The sequence below is a fragment of the Macaca mulatta genome, chromosome 13 (assembly GCF_049350105.2).
Source record: "Macaca mulatta isolate MMU2019108-1 chromosome 13, T2T-MMU8v2.0, whole genome shotgun sequence".
Lineage (NCBI taxonomy): Eukaryota > Metazoa > Chordata > Mammalia > Primates > Cercopithecidae > Macaca > Macaca mulatta.
In genome coordinates this window covers 53,191,061-53,205,402 of record NC_133418.1, presented here as the reverse complement: position 1 = coordinate 53,205,402, position 14,342 = coordinate 53,191,061, and the positions used below count along the sequence as shown (strand labels likewise).

Below are 14,342 nucleotides of genomic sequence, written 5' to 3'. Positions count from 1 at the left end.
TGGCCAGATGCACCCACCCCGTTCCCTGGCAAACAGGCAGGTCAGGGATTTTTGTCTGGAATGAGAAGGGTCTGCTCACAAGTGGTGGGCAGACATCGCTGCTGCCTGCTCTGACCAGACTCATGTGGGACTCCCAGGCAGGAGGTAGGGGCTCTCCCCAGGAGTGTGAGAAGGGCAGGGCCAGGAGAGGGGCTACTGGAGGAAGCTGTGGAAGGGGAGAGGGAGGCTGCTCAGGAAGGGATGTGGGTCCCTGGAGTCAGCAGGGCCTATAGGCACAGGCTGGTTCCCTGGCGGACACTGTGTTGCTCAGCTGTGGACCAACCCCTCACAGTGGCAGCAGAACAACCCCTCAGGCTGGTCATGGGCTGCTCTCTGTAATCTCAGCCCAGACTGATCCCTGAATTCTAAGCATCAATTGTGATATGACTGGAAGGGGTTAAGCTCGAACAGTGCTGTTACTGTAAGGGCCCCGTGGAGAGAGCCCTTCTCAAACTTGCATGTGCATCAGAATCCCTTGGAGGGCTTGTGAAAAGCAGGTTAGGGCCCACCCCTCGAGTTCCTGGCCCTCATGGAACTGGGGCAGAGCCTGAAAATATGCATTTCTAACAAGTTCCCAGAAGCTGCTGCTGCTGTGGGCGCCACATTGAGAACCCCTGGTATAGTGGCTAGGAACGCATATTTGGAGTCAGAAAAACCTGCATTGGTTCCTAAGCTTTCGAAGCCTGAATTTCCTCACCTGTCAAATGGGGCTGCCTGTCTTGCCTCCTGGGCTCGCTGTTGGGGTTCAGTGAAGTGATGCATGGGCATGCTTCACCTGTGCTGCAGGAGCATCAGCTCAGCAGGAGCCCTGGGTGGAGACCTGGCTCCACTTGGGCTCACTTTGCTCACCATCCTTGGAAGCAAATGGACCCTTACCCAATCAGCCTGCTCGCCAGAGTGTGCAGCTGGGAGCAGTTGTCAATCATGCTGGAGGGGCTTAGGGGCCTCGCAGTTTCGTTCCGGACTAGTCACCATTTTCAGAGTCCAGTGTCTTCAGGCCACGGGAATCCTGCTGCTAGGGGAGGAGGGTGTGTGTCCTCTGGGAAGGGCGTACCTTCCATGGATCTGTTCCCGCTTTCGGGACTGAGGAACGTGGGTGGTGTCCTAGGCATAATGTTACCTCCCTGGTCAAATCTCATTCTCTGATGTTTGCCCCCGGGAATGTCTACCTGGTAGCGAGGACCTAAGAATGTAAGGTCTGAGGTCCAGGCAGGAGTGTCTCTTCCCAGAAGGATGTACTCAGCTCAGTAACCTTGGCAGGCTTCTCATGTGAGCTGGGGGCCGCCTTATGCTCTGTCCTCTGGGGGCTTACTGCCACTCAAGCCAGACACCGGCCAGCCCTGGGAGGTCTGGGGGAAGGCCAGGGTGGGCAGCATGTGGGATGGAAGCTGGGAGAGGAGAGGCCTCTGTGGCCTCTGAGTCAGAGGTCAGCTCACGGTGTGGCTGTGGGACGTGGGCCTGGTGTGTCACCATCCCCACCCTGACCACCGCCCTCTCTTCAGCCCCAGAACAGCCTGCCGGATATCATCATCTGGATGCTGCAGGGAGACAAGCGTGTGGCATACCAGCGGGTGCCCGCCCACCAAGTCCTCTTCTCCCGGCGGGGTGCCAACTTCTGTGGCAAGAATTGTGGGAAGTTGCAGACAATCTTTCTGAAAGTGAGTTTTCTTTTTTCCCAAATCATGATCATATTTTTCCCAACACAAGGCCTTTCTCCCACCTCTTCTGCTTCCCCCTCCTGTTCTTGACCTATCTTAATTCTTAGGCTGTGGTCTTGGAAGGAGAGGAGGTCTTTGGGTAAAACAACTTTCCTTTTCCTCGGTCTCCCCCAAAGTCCCCAGGCCCCTGCACCTAGTGTAGGACCTAGTAGGTTTGAGCTGGAATCACTGGCGCTGGGAGTGAATGAGGTGGAGTCTGTGGTCCAGGCCATGTCAGAGGGCTGACCCCTGCGGCTGTGTTTGTCCTTCCAGGCAGGTGTCTTTTATGAGGAGGCCTCAGTCCTCAGCTCCCAGGCACTAGCAGGCCTTGCATGACCTGGCTTCCACACCAACCCCAGTGCCCTGGACTGGAGCTGGAGTCACTTTGAGGCTCGGGTCCCTCTGCTGGGAAGGCTGGTATCTGGGGTTTGGGACAGGCGCACCACAAGCTAGACCCACTGGAGAGCTGGGAGCATGTAATTGTGTCCCCTGGTCTCACCAGCCCCCACCTCTCCTGCCCTTTCTCCTCTTCCAACACCCATCCCTGCTCCCTCTTCCTCCTTTCCAGGGGTGTCACCAGCTTTGGGGATGGGTGGCTGGGAGGTGAGCAGGTGCTTGGGGAGAGCCCATCTAGGCTCATGTGCAGACATAGAGCCAAGGCTGCTGTGGTCCTGGTGTGTAGGACATAATGCGGGAGATCCCTCCCTGCACGATGGCTGCCCAGGCCCAAGGGAGGGCCCTCCTTGAAGGGCTATCAGTGAGGCTGCCCCTGCTTGGGGAGGAGCGGCCCTGAGAAGCAGGCCTGCTCCTTACCTCTTTTTTTTTTTTTGAGATGGAATCTCACTCTGTTGCCCAGGCTGGAGTGCAGTGGTGTGATCTCCATTCACTGCCGCCTCTGCTTCCCAGGTTCAAGAGATTCTCCTCCCTCAGCCTCCCGAGTAGCTGGGATTATAGGCGTTCGCCACCCCACCCAGCTCTTTTTTTTTTTTTTTTTTTTTTTGTAATGTTAGTAGAGACGGGGTTTCACCCTGTTGGCCAGGCTGGTCTCGAACTCCTGACCTCAGGTGATCCGCCCCCCGTCAGCCTCCCAAAGTGCTGGGATTAACAGTGGTGAGCCACTGCGCCAGCCCTCCTTATCTCTTTTCATTTGCCCTGAATAGCTGTGCTAGCATTCAAGGCCTCCTCGACCTAAGCCACTGGGTCTTCATCCAGCCTAGTCCACCTCCCTAAAACCCCTCCGCGCTCGACCTTCCCCCTCCCCACATCTCTCCACCCTCCTCCCCTCTTCCAGGAAGTCGTTGTTGACTTACTTTAGCCTCGAGCCTGAACCTGGGAGCAGAGCCCCGAGTGATGCCTAGACGCATTTGTATATTGACCAGTCGTCTTGTTGTCCCCTGGAGGGTGTGGAGAGGACAGGTTTCAGTAGCACAGAGGATGCCAGGGTTGACTGGAGCTCTGTGTGGCCTTGGGCAGGTTGCTTAACCTCTCTGAATTGCCTGCTGTCTTATCATCTGTAAAATGAGGGTGGGTGGGGCTGCCCATTTTACAGGTTTTGAGGGTTGAGTTAGGTAACACAGGTGATGGGACTTGCTGGAAATAAGTGATCAATGGATGTTAGTTTCTCTCCCCACCTCTCCCCTTTTCCTTTTGGGGAGCTCCCCTGCTCTATGCGTGCCATGACTAGAGGCCAGCTGAAGGCCAGGGATAGTACATGTCTGCACACAGTTGTGTGAGTAAGTTATGTCTGTGTGTGTCTGTGTGTTGGGCAGTAGGCTGCCCCCATCCACCTGCTCACGTGCCAGCTGGGGCATGTTTCCCGTTAGCTTCTAACCTCCTGTGCTTGTCAGAGCCTAACCTCTGAGAATCTACCTCCTAAGCCAGTTCCTGGCCTGGTAGGGCAAAAAGGGAAGGCAGTCAAGGAGTGGCCGCATCTGAGCGGGGCTGACGGGAAGGCTGTCTGTGAGAGTAGCGGGGGTGCTGCTGAATCGTGCCTGGGGTGCTGCTGAATCGTGCCTGGTGGACTCGCTGGGAGGGGACGAGCTCCAGGTTCTGACCTCTTGGCCATGTAGCCTCAGGGAAATGCAAACTGAAACATTTTCCCTGGTTTCAAGCAAAAAAAAAAAAAAACAAAAAAAGATATAGAATTGTTTCTCGAAGTCTTCCCCACTGAGTTTATGAGCCCCGCCAGTAGCTCCTGAGCAAGCTCTACAAAAATGTTGGCAGCAAGCAGAGACCAAGAAAACACTGGTGTTTCTGAACTTAAACCAAAGTTGGAAAAAATGAGCACCAGCAGGGAGAGAGAGGAGCCCCAAACTAGACATTTCTTTATTTGCTGTTGCTATTTTGGGTCCGGCAGGCTGGCCCCGTCTGGGGGAGGACAGGGGAGAGAGCCGGGGGTGGATGGGGGAAGTGGGGGTCAGGCATTCCTGCCATCTCCCTGGGGCTGGTGGTTTGGAGGGTAAAGGCAGTTAACCACCCGGGGGAGAGGACAGCCTAAGCGAACAGCCATGGAGAGGTTTCCCCGGGGCATGACACGTGGACTCAGGGGCTCCTCCAGGCTTCATTGAAGATGAACCAAAAGAAGCGGGGCTGTGTCTGCAGGAGGGAAGTATGAGGTGGTCCCGGCCTTGGCATGTCCTCTGCCCCTTCCTGAGCCTCCTACCTGCCCTGGCCTCTCCCTCCAGGGATCCAGGCCTCCCTGACCAGCGTGGGACACCTTACCTCAGCCGCCCTTTCTTTTTCTGAACCCACCCCTTTGCTCACGCGGCTCCCTGCCCCAGAGGATATACTGCTTTGAGCTCATGACACTAGGCCTGGATACTTAATGTGTTGCCTCCTCTAGGGGACAATGTGAATTTTAAGAGCAGAAGCTTCTGCTCCTCAGGCCATGTCTGACCTTGGGTTTCAATCAAATGGTGAAGTAATTGTGGAGAATAATTTCTGTTTCATGTTGGGTTGTTGTGGTTATCCCATTTGGCAGAGCTTCTGAAAGTTTCAGGATAAAAAGCAGTTGAAGACCAGTGAACAGTGGTTGACACGCTGATAATCACTTGAAAGGGTAGGGATATTAGATGATACACTAACCAAAGAAATACAATATTAAACTTGAAGGGGGAGGCTTTAATTTCTTCTCCTTCCAGATCTGTATCATTGTGTCTCCTTTAGAGACAAGTTTTAGAACTGTGCTGTCCAATATGGTAGCCACAGATGGCTATTTAAATTTGCATTAATTAAAAGTAAATGAAACGAAAACGTTACCTCCCCAGTCATACTGGCCACATTTCAAGTGCTCAGTAGCTACATGGGGCTAGTGACTACCATATTGGATGGTGAAGATATAAACCATTTTCATCATAGAACGTTCCATTGGCAAGCACTGTTCCAGAAGAAACTGGAAGCGAGGATGTGGTGGGAGAAGGGGAGAGGAGAGATCCTGGGCTAGACATGGTTCCTCTCTGCAGAGTGCTCCTAGAAGGGAATGATGTAGCCTTTGCCTTTGATGGCGAGGAATCTTGGTGAGGGATGGGGGGTGGGATGGGCATTTCTCAATTGTATGCTCCCCTTCCATGCAATTCTGGTAAGCGCTTCCACAGGGGACACTCCCAGTGAGGGTGTCAGCCTGGTCTACCTAGCCCTGGAGGACTCCTCCTCAGGCTCTCGTTGGGACATCTGGATCCTGAAGGGGACTGTGGGTTTCTGTCCTTCTCTGGTACCCAGTATCCGATGGAGAAGGTGCCTGGGGCCCGGATGCCAGTGCAGATACGGGTCAAGCTGTGGTTTGGGCTCTCTGTGGATGAGAAGGAGTTCAACCAGTTTGCTGAGGGGAAGCTGTCTGTCTTTGCTGAAACCGTGAGTGCCTGCAGCCCCCACCTCTGCCTCCCACACCCTGGAGCTGCCTGGGCCCCCTGTTCACGTCTCATTCTTCCTGGCCCTCCAGTATGAGAACCAGACCAAGTTGGCCCTGGTCGGGAACTGGGGCACAACGGGCCTCACCTACCCCAAGTTTTCTGACGTCACCGGCAAGATCAAGCTACCCAAAGAGAGCTTCCGCCCCTCGGCCGGCTGGACCTGGGCTGGAGATTGGTTCGTGTGTCCGGAGAAGACGTGAGTCGTGGGCAGGGAGGACTGGGGAGAGCCAGGCCAGGCTGCCCACCATGGACTGCACCCTCCTTTTGGAGGCAGGCTGGGGCTCTGCTGATCCCTCTGCTTGCTCCTGCGCTGGTCATAGGAACTTCACTGAACTTTCCCAGCACTGAGGCTCGCCAGGCAGCAGTGCTTTCCAGAAGGGCTTGGATAGTCAGACAGTCCTTTATTCTTTTCATTAAAAAAAATTTTTTTTTGAGACAGTCTTGCTCTGTCTGGAGGCTGGAGTGCAGTAGCATGATCACAGCTCATTGCAGCCTCAGCCTCCTGGCCTCAGGTGATCCTCCTGCTCCTGCCTTCTGAGTAGCTGGGACCACAGGTGTGTGCCATCGTGCCTGGCTAATTTTTAATTTTTTTGTAGAGACAGGGTCTCACTATGTTGTCCAGGTTGGTCTTGAACTCCTGGGCTCAAGTGATCCTCCTCAACCTCCCAAAGTGCTGGGGTTATAGGCTTGAGTCACCACGCCTGGCCAGGCCTTTATTCTTAAGCCTCCATTCTGTGTGGTGTCCATTGGGTGTGGCCCCATCCTCCAAGACACCCAGGACAAGCCCATCACCTCCTCTGCACATGAACCCTTCTCATGTCTGGACTGCTCACACATCCCCTGAGTGGTCCTTTCTCTCTCAGTCCCTCTCAGATCTATGTGGTCCTTCTCCATGTCTATTCCTGCCTTTGCCTCTCTCCCCTCTCCTTTTCCTGTTTGGTTGGCATTCAACTCTGTGGTGTTTAATTTTTTTTTACTTAAAAACATTGAAGTATAATATGTTATACAGTCAAGCACTCAAATCTTACGAGTACAACTTGGTAACACTTTATATTTTTACAACTATCCATCAAGTCTCAGCTGCCCATCCTCCTTTTGCTGTCTTCAGTTGGCCTCCTTTTCTCTTTATCTTGGGTGATGTACTCTTTTGTCCCTGATTATCCCAGGGTGTCCCTAGGTCTCCTTTTCACTCTCTGCCTTGGTCTCTTGCACCCTTGCCTCCCACCCCCATGTCTCTCATTGTTGGTTGGGGTGAGGCTGACATGGGCAGGGGTGCTCTCCAGGAGGTGGTGGATGGATAGGGGCCTCTCCAGTGGAGACTCTGACCAGCCCTCCTCCACAGCCTGCTCCATGACATGGACGCCGGTCACCTGAGCTTTGTGGAGGAGGTGTTTGAGAACCAGACCCGGCTTCCCGGAGGCCAGTGGATCTACATGAGTGACAACTACACCGATGTGGTAAACCAGGCGCTCAGGGGCAGTTGGGGTCTAGACATTTGGTCTCTGGAGGCACCTGGGCCTCAGGGGAGGCTGGGGCATGTTCTTCCTTGCCCCCTCCTACCTCCGGAGCCTTCATGCTTTGGTTTCCAGAGGGAAAGTGTGGGGTGCAGTGGTGGCAGGACACTGACTCTGGGTCTCTGCCCTTCTATCTGGGACTTCGAGGACGTATGTTGTCAAGTTGTATCTTTTCTGCCTCCCTGCTCACATCTGTCTGTCTCCTCTCATTGCTTGTCTGTTCGGTTTTGTCCTTAGAACGGGGAGAAGGTGCTTCCCAAAGATGACATTGAGTGCCCACTGGGCTGGAAGTGGGAAGATGAGGAATGGTCCACAGACCTCAACCGGGCTGTCGATGAGCAAGGTGGGTAGCATGTGGAGCCTGGCGAGCCCCATCCCCGGCGAGCTCTCAAGCCATGCTGGTGGGGACAGCTGAATGCTAGGGCCCTTCACTGGGCTATTTCACCCACCCCGGAACACTTCTTGAAGGCACCCCCACTCCAAGCTACAAATTAGGACCGAGAGTCAGTGGCCGCTCAAGAGTCTGTGACCATGCCCCAAATTCAGAGATGGTCCCAGGAGAGATGGGGAACTGCCAAGCAATGAGTGACGGGTTCCCCCTCCCCCAGGCTGGGAGTATAGCATCACCATCCCCCCGGACCGGAAGCCGAAGCACTGGGTCCCTGCTGAGAAGATGTACTACACACACCGACGGCGGCGCTGGGTGCGCCTGCGCAGGAGGGATCTCAGCCAGATGGAAGCGCTGAAGAGGGTGAGCCAGCAGATGGTGGGTGGGAGTGAGGCCCCTGATCGCAGGTGACCAGCAGGCACAGGTGCAGACCTGCATGCACACAGACACCTGCATGTGTGCACATGGTATGCACAGACACCTGGGACTCACTGGAGGTGCTCACAGATCACACCAGGCACACCCAAAGATCACACCCAGCATATACACAGATCACACCCAGCACAGAGATCACACCCGGCACACCCACAGATCACACTCAGCACACACAGATCACACTCAGCACACAGATCACAGTTGGCACACCCACAGATCACACCCAGCACATGCACAGATTACACCCAGCACACCCAAAGATCACACCCAGCACACACAGATCACACCCAGCACACCCACAGTTCATACCCAGCACACCCAGATCACACCCAACACACCCACAGATCACACCCAGCACACCCACAGTTCATACCCAGCACACACAGATTACACCTAGCACACCCACAGATCACACCCAGCACACTCACAGTTCACACCCAGCACACCCAGATTACACCAAACACACACACCCACAGTTCACACCCAGCACATCCACAGTTCATACCCAGCACACAGAGATTACACATAGCACACCCACAGATCACACCCAGATCACACTCAGCAAACACACAGTTCACACCCAGCATACACAGATCACACCCAGCATACCCACAGATCACACCCAGTATGGATCACACCCAGCACACACATAGATCACACCCAGCACACACAGATTATACCTAGCACACCCACAGATCACACCCAGCACACCCACAGATCACACCCAGCACACACAGATTACACCTATCACACCTACAGATCACACCCAGCACATGCACAGATCACACCCAGCACACACAATCACACCCAGCACACACACAGATTACATCTAGCGTACCCACAGATCAGACCCAGCACACCCACAGATCACACCCAGATCACACTCAGCAAACACGCAGTTCACACCCAGCACACACAGATCACACCCAGCACACCCACAGATCACCCCCAGATCACACTCAGCAAACACATAGTTCACACCCAGCACACACAGATCATACCCAGCACACCCACAGATCACATCCAGTATGGATCACACCCAGCACACCCACAGATCACACCCAGCACACACAGATTACACCTATCACACCTACAGACCACACCCAGCACATGCACAGATCACACCTAGCAGACACAGATTACATCTAGCATACCCACAGATCACACCCAGCACACACAGATTACATCTAGCATACCCACAGATCACACCCAGCACAGGCACAGATCACACCCAGCACACACAGATTACACCTATCACACCTACAGATCATACCCAGCACATGCACAGATCACACCTAGCAGATACAGATTACATCTAGCATACCCACAGATCACACCCAGCACACACAGATTACATCTAGCACACCCACAGATCACACCCAGCACATGCACAGATCACACCCAGCACACACAATCATACCCAGCACACCCACAGATCACACCCAGCACATACAGATCACACCCAGCACACACACAGTTCACACCCAGCACACACAGATCACACCCACCACACCCAGCACAGATCACACCCAGCACATCCATAGATCACACCTGGTACATGCACAGATCACACCCAGCACACAGATCACACCCAGCAAATGCACAGATCACACCCAGCACAGATCACACCCAGAGATCACACCCAGCACATGCACAGATCACACCTAGCACACCCACAGATCACACCCAGCATACAGAAATCACACCCAGCACACCCATAGATCACACCCAGCACAGATCACACCCAACACACTCACAGATTGCACCCACCACACACACAGATGCTTATAGACAGACACACTCAGATGCCCATGATTACAGGAGATCACATGCAAAGTTCACACACTGACCTGGAAGATGGAAAGACACCCACGGACTGTGTCTTAGGCTGGGTTTCCTGGAGGCAGAGGCTAAGACGTGGATTTGGCTGCACGTTATTGGGGCAGTGCCTTTGGGAGTGTGAGGAGCAAGGATGCAGCTTCAGGCAGGTCATCTGGGGCCTGAGCTGTGGCCTGGGGAGGTGCACAACTTGGAACACCACAGAATCCTCACCTGGAGGCAGGGCTGGGCTTTGTATCCTCTTAGTCATTTGTCTAAGCTTGGGGTTGCTGGGGTGAGCTGGAGCACATACCTATCTCTTCAGTGAGGGGATTTCCTTTAGCATGGGGGTTCCCCGGAGCAGGTAACTTCTGGGAGCTGGGAGTTGTCGATGCTGATGGCAGCTGGGGATGGGTGCGCCACATGTGTACACTGGCTGGTGAAGGGGCTGGGGCGGGCCCCATTGACATTCATGCAACGCAAGCATACATGCCCACAGTTAAGCACAGATGCCACAGGACACTGTCAGGCCCATCGTACACACGGATGAACCCACGCAAACGTGCACTTGCTCTGGGGTCACACAGGGGCCTGTGCACTGCACAGCCTCTGTGCCTGCCTCCCCTGAACCTTCTTGGTCTATGATCTTCCTTTCTAAACGCACATTTGAATTTTGGCTGAAGAACCAGACCTCCCTTAGTTCAGGAGTAGCCTGTGGCATGACCCAGGTTCCTTCCTTTCTCCTTGGGGGCAGAGAACCTACAGAGGACTGTTGCTGGGTCCAGGGAGGGGCAAGGCTTTTGGACAACCAGCTGTTCCTGGTTCTGTGAACCAGACAGATTCAACTTTCTCCCTGAAGGGGCATCTAGCAGACAGAGGCAAAGCCTGCCCAGGCTCATGTGCCTTGCCCGCCACCCCACAGCCAGCATCCTTCCTGGAGAGGGGCACAGCTGGCCTCCAGGACTAGCCCTTGTCACTGTGCTTCTGGCCCAGACGTGAGGTGGTGTCTGACGACAGTGCCAGGTCACTCTCTCTCAGGAACTGAATGGCAAGGGGGTTCCCAGGACTCCCTTCAGGCCTGGGAAAGGGACCCCATGAACGAGGTACAGGGGGTGCCTCCACAGCTGAGTTGGGTCTACCCCCTGGGGAGAAATTGGCTGTGGTTGGGAAATAGGATCTTTCTTTTACCTGTGAGCTGCAGACCCATTACAGGATGTGAAGATGAAAAAGGAAATGACAAGAAAACTTTGGATTCATGAAATCCACCCAGAATTCAAACAAATAAGCAAGTCAAAAGCCCAGTGTTTTCATCACTGCGTCAGTCTACCTTCCCTTTCTGGGTGTTCGGTTCTCCCCGCAGCCCACGGAGCCTCCTCTCCCCTCCTGATTTTCTGACCCGAGGTTCCTGTGGCTGCAGAAAGCCTCTCTCCTCTAGGTGGCTCTCCCAGGTTTTCCCACCTGGAGGGTCTGGTGTGGGAGCTGGTGGGGAGTTGTCATGGAGGACAGGAAGGCAAAGGTAGAGCTGAGCACAGGACTCCCCCAGCCTTCCCACTGGCCTCTGAGTCTGCCCCTTCTCTTGTGCAGCATAGGCAGGCGGAGGCAGAGGGCGAGGGCTGGGAGTACGCCTCTCTTTTTGGCTGGAAGTTCCACCTCGAGTACCGCAAGACAGACGCCTTCCGCCGCCGCCGCTGGCGCCGCCGCATGGAGCCCCTGGAGAAGACGGGGCCTGCAGCTGTGTTTGCCCTCGAGGGGGCCCTGGTACGTGGGGCTGCGCTTGTCCTGGGTCGGGTGGGGTGGATCTTGGTTACCCAGGGCTGTTCGGGCTGACGTGGGAGAGGCACAGGGACCCCAGGTTAGGACTTTCAGATGGAACACTGGCTGGTCATCCTGGCGTCTGTATCTGTGGGGCGGCATGTGGGGAAAGCAGCCCCAGTCTGGGTGTTCTCCTAAAATGAAAAAGCTTCCTTGGCACTGAAACACTTGCTGCTACTACTTTGAGGTGTCAAGATGAAAGCAGAGGGGAAGATGGCCTTGGCCATCTGGCTGACCTGTGCCTGGCTGGCTGGCATGAAGATGGGCGAGGAGGCCCTTGGGAGGAGTGAGAGAGGTCTTGTGGCCCCAGAGTGTCCTTGGTTGCACGTACATCCTCTTGAGGCAGAGACCATCTCTTGGGCATCCCCAGCAATTTTGGGGAAGAGGTGTGCCTCAGAAGCTGAGCCCAGGATGGCTTCCCTGCCCAGGGTGCACTTTCTGTTAGATGCTGAGCCCAGGATGGCTTCCCTGCCCAGGGTGCACTTTCTGTTAGACGCTGAGCCCAGGATGGCTTTCCTGCCCAGGGTGCGCTTTCTGTAGCCAGTGGAACTAGGGTAGGCTCAAGGTTCTCCAGGACCTGGGTGATGGGCTCCCCAAAAGAGAGGAGCAGGTGCCTCGGGGACAGTCTGAGCGAGCACTCGGTACTGGCACATAGCCAGTCCCCGCTCTGCTGGGGAAGGAGCTGCTTCCTCTGAAATCCAGCCAGGACTGGCACCTCCCTGGGGGGTTTGGGCTTGGGCCCTAGAGAGCGGGTCCCATGGGATGTGAGGGTGTCCATGTGAAGCCAGCTGTGTGATTGGGGTCAGGCTGGGCACCTATCTGTAGGACAGTCTGACTTTGAAGGCAGGAGGAGTGCTGTGGGGAGGCTCAGGATCTGTTGGGCTGGGCACCGGCAGGGAGGTGAAGCCAGCAGTGGCCCTGAGAGTGAGTGGGCAGGCTGGGGAGGCTCTGTCAGTCTCAGGCCTCGATGGTGGGTAAGGCCCAGCAGTGGTGGTATAGGAGAGGAAGCTCTCTGGGGGCCTGAGGACGTCAGAGGAGCCTGCCATAGGCTTTGGAGAGAGCCCCTCCCTTGTCCTGCGGCCAGGTCAAGGGGAGGCTGAGGGGAGGTAGCGGAACTCTCGGCTCTGGACTGTGGACTGGTCTTCTGGCCAGGGTGGGGCAGGATAGGATGGAGCTGCTGCCGAGGTCAGAGCAGTTGGGGAGCCTCCTGGGGTGGGGCTGGTGTTCTGTGGCCCCCTCTGCTTTGAGTCAGAAAGGGCCTGGCCTGGACACTGGGCAGGGGCTGGTGATGGTCCTGTGGCTCTAGCTGAGGGGTGGGGTATAAAGACCTTGGCAGGCGTCAGAGTCAGGGCCAGGTCTGAGAAGGCCAGGAAGGCACCCTGTGTAATCAGGAACTGTTTCCATCAGCCAGAGCTCCACCTGAAGGAGCTGAGGAGAAAAGGGGTTTGTGGGCTCACAGAGCTGGGAAGAACCCAAGAGGTGAAGCAGGCATTAGGCCTGGCAGGAAACAGGTTCACACACTGTCCCCAGGACTTGTACCCCGTCTTGGCCTTGTCTCATACGGGCTCTCTCTGTGTGGTAGCAAAGATGTTGCTGGTGACGAAAGGCCAGCATCGTCCCTCCGGTCAGCAGAGTCCTGCTGGATAAAGTAGCCCAGCCCACAGCGCCACACTCTGTTTTCCTTGCAGCTGGAGACCCCCGAGTGCTGCTTTCTCAGTAATGTCAGTGAAGTCTGGGGCATGACTGACCGGCTCTGCCTGGTGGTGCCCCGCCAGCCCCTGCGCCTGGGTGAGGGATGGAACATTCTGATTGGCTGGCATGGGCCATGCCCCTTCTCTGTGATTGACAGTGCCACCAGATTGGGGAAAGGAGCTTCTGAAAAGAAAAACAAAAACCAAAAACCAAAGCAGTGTTGGGCAAAGAGCTCCAGATGGTCTAGACAGTGACCAGAGCACTAGGGAGCCAGTGTCAGTTATTGACAAGAGGAGTTCTCTAGTCAGAGCTGGGCTTTAGGACCATCAGTCAAGCAGCCATAGAGGATGTTTGGCTCCCATCAGGAAGCCTCAGGAGTCTTGGGTAGAGATCCACGAGAGGTGACCACCTGGCGTGAGGCCGTGGGGCTGAGGTGGAGGGAGGTGGGACTGCAGGGTTTGGGGAGGGAAGAGTCAGAGGTGGACAGTGGGGCCCCTGTGGTTGCCAGGCCGCAGGCGGGGTGGGGCAGGCTGTGATGAGTTCACGGTTGGCCCTGGCAAGGCTGACACACACGGTGAAGTGCTGTGTGAGGGAGACAGAGCTGATGGCTGCCTGCCAGGCGGCCCAGGGCAGGAAGGCTGGATCGGGGAGCCGAGGGGGCTGGGAGTGGGATAGAGGTGACTGGAGACACGTGGACAAAGCGTGGATGGGCCCTCGGGCTGGCTAGGGCCTGGAGGAAGAAAGTGACAAGGCTGGGGGACCCAGGCCAAGCTTTCATGGCTCGGCGCCTGGGAGAATGAGGGGGGCACTTCCCAGAAGCAGAGAGACCGATCTGTGTATTCTTCTCATGGAAGAGAGTGTCCTGAGGGATCGCTGAAACCAGGCGTGAAGTCAGCAGCCATAGGCGGGTGATGGATTGTAATTCACCTGTGACTTGCCTGTGATACATGGAAGAGACCAATGTGGCAAAGCCCTGAGTCCTGGGACAGCTTGGCTGGCGGAAAGAACCAGAGAGGGAGGTAATGGCTTCAGAGGGCGG

At 55.5% G+C, this 14,342-nt stretch overlaps 1 protein-coding gene across 34 annotated transcripts in view; it reads left to right on the top strand.

Annotated features, from left to right (window-relative positions):
- The window catches only part of DYSF (dysferlin), a 232,292-nt gene that overhangs the window by 109,304 nt on the left and 108,646 nt on the right, over positions 1 to 14,342 (top strand). For all 34 annotated transcript variants that reach the window (XM_028832409.2, XM_028832404.2, XM_028832406.2 and 31 more), the window contains 7 exons: positions 1,542 to 1,697; positions 5,454 to 5,585; positions 5,674 to 5,840; positions 6,987 to 7,101; positions 7,396 to 7,501; positions 7,767 to 7,909; positions 11,384 to 11,557. In XM_028832409.2, coding sequence (XP_028688242.2) covers positions 1,542 to 1,697; positions 5,454 to 5,585; positions 5,674 to 5,840; positions 6,987 to 7,101; positions 7,396 to 7,501; positions 7,767 to 7,909; positions 11,384 to 11,557 — 993 coding nt within the window. The remainder of the gene's footprint in view (positions 1 to 1,541; positions 1,698 to 5,453; positions 5,586 to 5,673; positions 5,841 to 6,986; positions 7,102 to 7,395; positions 7,502 to 7,766; positions 7,910 to 11,383; positions 11,558 to 14,342) is intronic.